The sequence below is a fragment of the Carassius carassius genome, chromosome 36 (genome assembly GCF_963082965.1).
Source record: "Carassius carassius chromosome 36, fCarCar2.1, whole genome shotgun sequence".
NCBI lineage: Eukaryota > Metazoa > Chordata > Actinopteri > Cypriniformes > Cyprinidae > Carassius > Carassius carassius.
The window spans coordinates 3,582,478-3,592,063 of NC_081790.1; the positions used below are offsets into that span (position 1 = coordinate 3,582,478).

Consider the following 9,586-nt stretch of genomic DNA (forward strand, 5'->3'; position numbering starts at 1 on the left):
TAATAAAGTAGAACTTCATGTATTAATCATCTGTGATATTCATATTCCACACCAGAAATGATGGCATTTTTGCTTTGTGGATTTTAATACTAAAAACACAAAAGCTATATGAGGCCATGGTGTGGTTGATTAAATCTCAGTAGCTAAAGTTTTAGCCTTTAAATATTTAATCTGTATGCTTTTAATAGTTTCAAAGCCTGCTGTATATTCCCTACTGATTTCTGAAGATGAAAATAGTAACTTTACTTGTATAGCACAAAGTGCTCCATGGGAAAAACTAATCAAGAATACATCCAAGAGTTGTTAATATACAAAAAAAGACTAAATCTGCTGGAAATGCCCCATGCAGTGCACAAAATGTTGTCTACGGAAAAATGGAAGGACTTGTGCAAAGGTCAAACAACAATGAAACAGTAAGCCAGACTCTATCACAAAAACATCAGTACCTGACTTCAGTGATGTGTGTGTCTGAAAAAGAGCAAATCCCTCCATCCATGAGCCATAATTTATTAGAAAACCTTCCCAGAAATCTGCAAAGCAGCAAATGGAGAACAAAGTTCATATTAAAACAAATTATTTTGAATTTAAAGTAATAGTTCACCCAAACATTTCAAATTTGATGAAAATATACTCACCCTCAGGTCATCAAAGATGTTTGTTTCTTAATGGGATCAGATTTGGAGAAATGTAGCATTACGTCAATGGATGCTCTGCAGTGAATGGGTGCCGTCAGAATGAGAGTCCAAACAGCTGATTAAAACATCACAATAATCAACAAGTAATCCACACCACTCCAGTCCATCAGATACCATCTTGTGAAGCAAAAAGCTGCAAAGCAAAGAAAAGAAAGTAAAAGAAAAAAAAGAAAAGGCATGGTTTATATAATTTTCTGCTCAAATATATCTTCCAGTTTGTGTACAAGTGATCTTTTTCCCAGGAAGGACCTCCATAGTTGAAATACAGTCAGAAAAAATATACCTTTAGTGGTGCAAAACACGCCTAAAAGGGGTGTATTAGTATTACCTTTTTATGTAAATAGGGTACAAAGATGACAAATTATATGAGGGAACTGCCTGCCTCAAGCTGTTTTTCGCCTAATGGTACTTTTTTTTCTAAGAGTGTACTTGATAGGACACATTTGGGAGTGATTCTTTCAAGCTCAACAGACTGGTATTCACAGGAAATGTGCAAATATATAAACTGTCTGAGTGAGAAGAACATTGTCTTGTGTCAGTCTTTGCCATGTTTGTGGGCCATGAATCATACTCACAGTTTAAAATGAAACTCACACTTACTCAGGGTCACAATGGCTGTTTTTAGCAGGGTGTGATCCTAGATACTTCTTAGAAAAACTACAAAAGCCAATTCTATAACAGAAGTGTAATGTTTTCTCATCACTGCATCTATTTCACTTGGGAAATCCACTCTTATGCAGTTGTGTTTTTTTAATTAGCTACGTATGCAGAAAACATTGCAATTTTTCCTTTTTCCAATGTTAAACAAGGCCATTGATGACATTTCACAACACATACAGTGACAGTGTGTTTGTCCTTCCAGCATAAGTGGTACAGTATACCCTGTGGAAGCATTACTCATGTCTAAATTGCTTCACATAAAGCCTCCCACAAAATGAATGGACGCAATTATAAGTACTTAAGGGACCATCTAAAGGGCATCAAGCCTACAGGAATCAAGGTTAGGTTAGCATATTAAATATGTCTTTGATGGCTTTAAAGTAATAAGATGTGCAGGGTTTGTGATTGCCATTACATGAACAACATTTGTTTTAAAAGACTCTATGAAACTACAATTGTTAAACTAGACTATACTGGCCTCTCTCGGCCATAGTAATGAATTGCATGGTAAGAACTTAAAAGAATCGCCTCGAGAACAATTTACACTGTTATGTACCTACTATAATTACTAAAACATTTTGCGATAACAGCGTTACTTTTGGTGTTATAGATATATTATTATATTACTAAAAATATTTTGGATTCACTTACTATTTTCAGTTTTCAATTTAATTAAATAGCTTCTGACTATTTTATTAGTTTTTTAACAGTTAAATTTAGCTTTCATTCCATTCTACTTCGTCGTAAATGTAGTTAAGTTAGTTGGCAATTCAACAAATGTTCATTTTTCTAAAGTTACAAGTTTTTGAAATGTACGTTTTAATCTAATAGCTAATAGCTAATATTGCATTTCAGTTTTATTTTAATAGATTTAACTAACAGTAAAAACATTAGCAGATATGGCTATTTTAACTAACGTTCCACTCAGAAAAACTGGTTAAGAATGAACCTACATCAAGGCAATTATGTATGAATTTTAGGAATAGTTTTCTTTTTTAATCAGAATAATTTGTGGAGCAAAATTTTATATTTTGATACATTAGAAATGAATTTTGACGTGTTCACACTAAACCGGTTTACAAGAATGCGAGTGACGTTTAGTGAATAAATATTAATATAAATTGGTAACATAAATTGGTAACATAACATTTTATTTTATATAGTCACCAATTTCTTATTTCCTGTTCTCTGAACTTTCCTGATGATTTTGTTTCGTTTCCAGTCAGATCACACAAGCTAAAACTCTCAAAAATAAAAAGTGCTCAATACATATTTAACTTCATTACTGTGCAATTTTGAGGGCTTACGAACCAAATAGACGATTTTAATACATTAAAGAAATTCTCATCTCTGAGGTAAGATTGCAAAGTTGTTGCAAACTGTCGGTGAAAAGCCGAAGCTCTTGACGCACTCTGGCGGAATTGATTGATGTCAATGGGGCGCACCTGCGATTCAACTGTCGGCTGTCAGTTTCAGTCATTTTATTGATATTATTTTACATAAAAAACATAAATAATCAGAGGTGCAATTAATCAAACATCAAAATCATATTGTTTTGTCCTTATTTGTGATGAAATGTCGCAGCTGGGATCGGCTGTGCCCTCATCAAACTTACCTGAGGGCCTCTCGGTGTCCAGTTTGGCCCTTCTGATCCTGGTTCTCATTCCCTGCGTGCTTCTGCTCCTGCTGCTCAACTGCCTGCTCGTGGGATACAAGCTGTTCCGGATGACCCAGAGGAAGAGAGACCGCTTCGGGTCGGAAATCTCTCTCATGCACTCTTCGTTTTCCACCCGCCAGAGAGTCACCCGTTTCTCTGATGAGCCTCTCCTCGCTCCAAACAGAAAGACCAACTACGTCTCGGTCTCGGAGCCGATGCTTGCGCCTCCCATCAGCTCGTCCCTGACCTCCTCAGCGGAGAGAAGGGCCACCGGGCAGCGCGCCAGGTTTGTACGCCCGGATGGGGCCACTTACGCCGGGTCCGAGTCACTGCGTGCGCGCGTGCCGAACTGGAGGACGAGCGCCCCGGTTCTGCTGCAGTCCAGTGATTCGGACACGGAGCGGGTCAACACGGTGCCCCCGAACTCACCAGCACAGCATCTGACTCCCAATGGGGTAGGGTCAAAAACAATGAAATATTACATAATATCTTCTACTAATTTGAATATTAGTGGAAGATGTCAGTGCCTAATGGTCTTGTATATAATTCCAATGACAGGCTTATTTAAAACTTGACTAATATGCCATTTTCATATTGTGTTTACATAGTATTTTATACAAAAAAAAACATGGTAAAAGTGTCATTTGTTTTGATTGATATATTATGGGAACATTTTGTCTTAATACCATGGTTCTGTGAAATTTAAATGCATGACTATGATTGACATTCTCATATAGTATTTATATGTAATGTCTAAAAAGCATGGTATTAATACCATATCCAAAAATAGCACATATTTGATTTGATTGATATATATTAGGAAAATACCTATACCATGGTTCTGTAAAATGGTAAATTTAAAAATCCGCCATTTTCATTTAGTAAGGTGCTATAAAAATCTATATATTTTTTACTTTAGCACCATATTCAAAAGTGCCGTAAATTTGTTTTATGATATATTATGGCAAAATGTAGTTTTAATACCATGGTTCTTTGAAATGGTTATTTTAAATTCTGGTACCTTGCCCCGTTTTATAGTATAATGGAATTTTACATAGCACTGTGATGTGCAAAAAGCATGATATTACCGTAGTACCAGATCCAAAATAACATAGATTTATGGAAAATTACTACATGCATTGTGTATGGAGTAAAAGATTGGTGGCAATGGTTAGTGCTGAGTATATTCCTTACCAGTCCATTACTGATTCCAAATTACATGACAATAATTGTAGTCAGTAACGTTATTCATTACAGTACACATTTTAGGTAATATAATCAAGACTACTTTTTGTTAACTTTTATATTGCTTGTGATCCAACTCGTTTATCACACTGATGTAAATAGGATAATATTGCACCATATGGATATACAAATGCCAAGAGAATAAAAATATATTTCATTTGTTATTTATTAACAACATTAAACATTTATGTCCAGGTTTCTTAAACTGGGGTTCATGAAGCCTTTTAATGCGTTTGAAAGATAAAAGCCTTCCAAAGAAAAAGACTTTTGTGAATAATATGCAATCAATAAAAAAAGAAACTTTAGTCTGATTGCAAGTATTTTGAAAATGTAATATAATTACAATCTAATTACACACACTTTGGAATCTGATTACATAATCCAGATTATATGTGATCAGTTACTATCCAGCACTGGTATCTCTCTCAAAGCTTTTGTAAAACAGCCCGGTTTATTAGTTGTAGTCTAGTTTCTGATGATGAAAACAGTTACTTTCTGTTCAGTTTTGGCTCCAAGTGAAATATGACGTCAAACTTGCCCTTGAGTAATTTAACCGTTTAACTGCTCTGGTTACAGTTCTCAATGCGGATGACTTCCATGCGTAGGAGCAGCACCATGGAGCTGGAGAGTGCTCATCTGGATAAGATCCGTGTGGAATGCGAGTCCGCCAGCATCATCCAGCCGGAGAACTCCTGTTATGTGGCGTCACCAAGCCCCTCAGCTGGGGGTTCAGGACTGGACAGTGACTTTGGAGCCAGTGCAGGTTAGTTTCATGATCTCATTCATTGAATTGAGTAGACTTCAAATGCTTTAACTACATATACACTATAAATTAAAAACTTCTTACTGGTAGTGTATATTTGGAGTCTGTCCATTCTTTGAATTCTCCTGTACTTTTAGGTGTATCTCTGCGTATCCTTTCTATGGACAGTGACGGTTTCCAGGGCTCTGCCTGGGCATCTGTTCTGGAATGGGATTACTACGACCCAAGTTATGTCACTCAGAACCACATCCCGAAGCACAGACATCACGCACCACCCATCACTACCAAACAGTACTGGGTCTAGAGCCCGAACTCCATAGAGAGAGAGAGAGAGCCTGATGAACTCCAGCACAAGACTAAAGTCAGCCATTCTCATTCTAGAAGATCAGTTGAGTCTAGATTTCTGTCTGGGTTTAGTGGACTTAATGTTCACTTGCTGTTTTAACTGCAACACATCACATGTTGTCAAATCACACACACACGATTTTAAAAAATTCTTCACAATCACTGCTTGCTTCTGCAGCAACTCCAAACAAGTTTGTTCAGTTTACAAAAATGCATTTATACAATCACCCCACTATTTCTTTCACTTTATATCACTTGGATTGACAGTTTTGTTTTACACGTAGAGTTTCTCACGATTGAAATTTTTATGTTTGCACACGATTCTCAGCATGGAGTTAGAGGTCTTCAGAAGAGGCTGTTTTTGAGTACTTCACATTTTTGACATGCTACACGTTCTTGCATTTGTAAATATAGTATTTAGATTGTGCCGGAATTGAATAAAGTTTTAAAATACAGGGTCTCATTTTATTGCTGTGGACATCTTATAGTTATTAAAAGAACACTAAAATCAAAGATCACCGTTTCATATGCATAAGGAGTTTATATAGCAGAACAGCTGATCTTGAGATTAAAATCTCAACTCTTAAATCATGGAAGCTGATAAAGACCTACTAGTTTTACAATGTTACTCTTTATATAAAACAAGCCTTTTCAATCAAGTATACAGTCTGCATCGATGTTAAAAGGTAACTTGTTTTCAAATGGTTTGAGAGGTTCAGAGCGTGTTTGTGAGACAAAAAGATGCAGTCAGACAGATTTCAAACACCACTTTTTATTGGAAAGAGGTTATGAGGAGCTGGACGCTGCCACTGCTGCCCGACGGGGCTTGGGCACGGTTCCCTCACGGAATCCATTTCTGAAACACACACATAAAAACAGTTCAGTCATCATAACACCACAGGATGTCAGAGATGACCCTAAAGATAATTCACAAGCCCCTACCATGACTGCATGAGTCTCAAATCTATTGATCAAGTCCCAGCAGTTGAAGAACCCAACTGGTTTGTACAAAAACTGAACAGAAAACAGATCCTAAAAGACACCCATCTAAATGTATGGGGGTCAGGCTTACCTCAGTACAAAATCATTATCACTGGACAGTCATTTGTTCAGACATTTATTTTTGGACATCATTGGTAAGCCATTGACCAAATGCTAAATTTAAAAAGCCACCCAGGTTTTAAGCAAACATCAAATCTCAGGATCAACATGAAAGTTTCTATCACTGGCAGTCAAATGTTTCAGCATCAAACACAAATTTGTGTTTGCAAATTTGTGCAAAAAACACTGCTTTGAACTTTCACTGTATAAATACCACATAATATGCATATATATATATATATGAGGCAAAAAAAAAGATGCCAGTCAACACACACAAAAGTGCAAAAATGCTTCAAGAAAACATTAAACCAAAAGATTAAAGTATAAAAAAAAATAATAAAAAAAAAGCATGAAAATCTGAGCACTGTATGCACGTTTACTCACCTGAACCTGCGGAAAACAACCTTCATGTGTCTCATGCGGCCAGTTCCTGTGGTGCTGCGCCTCTTGGCCTTAACGCTCCAATTGTCTACAAACAAAAACAATTATATTTATAAAATAAATGAAAATAAAATGCATTCCTCCGGCAGTCCATAAACATCTCTGGCTTACCTCAGTTAAAACCTGTAATCACTGGACAGTCATTTGTTCAGACATTTATTTTTGGACATCACTGGTAAGCTTTGATACGCCAGACAGAACACATACGTTTTTGCAGTTGAATAAAAATGTTTTGAACTGTTTTCGCAGAGCTTGATATGGGCATATTTCTCTCCCGATTCAGAAGAGATGAATCTTCACTGGAGAAAGCAATATTACTGATAGAGGACTTAATGATGGATTTGTTTCTTACTAACATGCAGCTTTTCTCTTGACAAGACGTTAATTGATGGATTGAAATGGTGCGGATTAATATGATGATTTTATCAGCTGTTTGGACTAGAAGATCCACTGGTGAGCAAGTGATGGAATGCTACATTTCTCCAAATGTATTACCATGAAAAAACTCCTCTACATCTTGAATGGCCTGAGAGTTTTTCAAAAAGTTTCCATTTCTGGGTGAACTTATTCCTTCATATTACCTATGTTTCCGCTTGTAGCGGTGCCAATAAAGCTACTTGAATTAAAATTAATGAAAAACAACCAAATATCGAGCTGTGATAGCTGACATACAAATCAAGACACTTACACGTTCTCTTGCGCTTGGCAGGGTAGCCACACTTTCCACAGGTGGACTTCTGCAGGTGATACGCCTTGGATCCACATCGGCGGCACAGAGTGTGCGTCTTATTATGACGCTTACCGAAAGACGACGTACCCTTCGTCTGAAAAACACAAGAAATTCATCATTCACATAACTACTTGTATCTTAAATGTTCCTTTTCATGACGGCAATCATATCATTTTCATATCAAGCTGTCCATCTAGATAGCATTCATTCATGTGCAGCATGCTTGGTTTGGACATCATCATGTCCATAAATAATATTTATGATGACAGCTCACTGGATTCTGAGATGGCCCTCAATATGTTGTCTAACTAGGCAGCTAGTTAGGTTAGATGAGGGTAGATAAATGAGTTTAGACTATGATGGTCAATAAGTGTGTTTAGAAACAATTAGGATAAAGTGTAACTTAAGACTATGACTTCCAAAACAAACCTGTTTAGGAAGGAAAACTAACTTGGCGGAGATTATAATGCACAAAAATACTGTCTAGAAAGGAAGCTTAATCTAGCATTTTTGCAGAAAGGCTAACCACCTAAACTCTAAACACTCTAACGTTGTCTGACGGTTTCATTTACACGGTCTCAGACATACTACCATCCAAAACTACGTATTTATTATTAATCTAAACGAACACTGGAGGTAGTTAAAAGCTAAGCGGTTTATTTCTCGAGCTCGTTATAAATGTATGGAAGGCTAAGCGACATGCTAACCGAAAAAAATAAAAATCATTTATAACCTCTCACTATCGAGGAATCACCGATATAATGGATGATATTGAGCCTTGGATATATATGCTTGTGAAATTATTAATGGGACGGTGATTACAACAAGCCATGAATCAGATGTTAGAGGATTTTTGACGCAAGGTGCTGCGAAACTCACCATCTTTCCTCAGAGCTGATTCGAAAGAGACCGGAAGAGACGTTTGTGTACCATTAAAAAACCACCGGCGCGCTTTCGGTGCAACAACTAAATACGTCCCCCTACTGTTACACTGCGGACTTCATTCACAACGGCAACAAATGAAAATACACCAGTTATTTTAAAACTTATGTTCAACCTACTTATGGAACTTATGTTCAACCTAAAAAATACCTTTTGTGTTCACAGAAGGTTTAAATTAATTACAGAAATAATATGTAGATCTGTGATAATAAGACGTATATACCCTATATTTACACAGTGAAAACACATTTCTTCTTAAGGATATGTGTTTTTACATGGGCTAGGTTATCCTTAATAACTGAACATTGTATTTTTAGAGGTTAAGTTAAGAAGGAGGATTTGGTGTAGTAGGCTAATTAGCCTTAGCCTGTATAAAAACAGAAATCAGTGGAAAGTCCTGTAATATTTGATAACAGTGTATCTCTCTCTCTCTTTCTCTGTGTGTGTGGGTTTATTCTTGTGGAATCAAAACCAGCAAGGTTAATTGATTTGTATTTTCAAGGGCTTTGCAAGGGCTCACAGCCACCGCAGGCAACCATAAACATAAATTACACAGCTGCCAAAAACGTCTGGACTCAAATCATCCCTGAGACAAAAAAATAAAATAAAAATAAAAATTGATTAGATACCACAAGCATTAGATACCACAAGCATCTGATATTACTGAATGTCGAAGCATTTTTTTTTTCTCCATGCATTTCAAGTCTTTGACTCTTGTTATAGCATTAATATGATGTCATTCTCTCAAATTTGATTTGAGTTAGAGCATAACAGGGTTGAAAACATAATATGTTTACAGCGTATTTTTTACTAAGACAAGACAATATTATAACATGCAAATCATTTTACCAGAAAATAATACTATAGTTTAATAATAAAAATACACAGTAGAAACTTTCTAGGGTTTTCTGTCCTATATTATTATTGTGAAAAAGTATTAGATGTGCCATTTTATTTGGAAAAAACATTGTAAAATTATGGGTTTGGGAGTTGAAGAATGGTGAGCC

General features: G+C 36.3%; 2 protein-coding genes and 2 non-coding genes across 6 annotated transcripts; 1 reads left to right on the top strand and 3 right to left on the bottom strand.

Moving 5' to 3' along the window:
- Window positions 1–2,609: 2,609 nt before the first annotated feature.
- LOC132116634 (protein huluwa-like) lies at window positions 2,610–5,607 on the top strand. Of its 3 annotated transcripts, none has more exons than XM_059525490.1 (4): window positions 2,610–3,109; window positions 3,197–3,467; window positions 4,834–5,020; window positions 5,158–5,607. In XM_059525490.1, the coding sequence occupies exons 1-4, from the start codon at window positions 2,931–2,933 to the stop codon at window positions 5,322–5,324; spliced, it is 804 nt and encodes a 267-aa protein (XP_059381473.1). In that variant the 5' UTR covers window positions 2,610–2,930; the 3' UTR covers window positions 5,325–5,607. The 3 variants fall into 3 exon arrangements, with proteins under 3 accessions (XP_059381473.1, XP_059381472.1, XP_059381474.1); XM_059525491.1 differs by having other exon boundaries at window positions 2,612–2,820; window positions 2,940–3,467; XM_059525489.1 differs by having other exon boundaries at window positions 2,611–3,467.
- A 510-nt stretch (window positions 5,608–6,117) lies between these two features.
- LOC132116635 (large ribosomal subunit protein eL37-like) lies at window positions 6,118–8,638 on the bottom strand. Its single transcript, XM_059525492.1, has 4 exons — window positions 8,517–8,638; window positions 7,596–7,731; window positions 6,851–6,935; window positions 6,118–6,221 (listed from the first exon to the last, which is right to left on the bottom strand). The coding sequence occupies exons 1-4, from the start codon at window positions 8,517–8,519 to the stop codon at window positions 6,152–6,154; spliced, it is 294 nt and encodes a 97-aa protein (XP_059381475.1). The 5' UTR covers window positions 8,520–8,638; the 3' UTR covers window positions 6,118–6,151.
- LOC132117594 (small nucleolar RNA SNORD72) lies at window positions 6,431–6,508 on the bottom strand. Its single transcript, XR_009425785.1, has one exon. It is a non-coding gene; the product is annotated as a small nucleolar RNA SNORD72 (small nucleolar RNA).
- On the bottom strand, window positions 7,012–7,089 carry LOC132117593 (small nucleolar RNA SNORD72). The gene has a single exon (XR_009425784.1). It is a non-coding gene; the product is annotated as a small nucleolar RNA SNORD72 (small nucleolar RNA).
- Window positions 8,639–9,586: the final 948 nt, after the last annotated feature.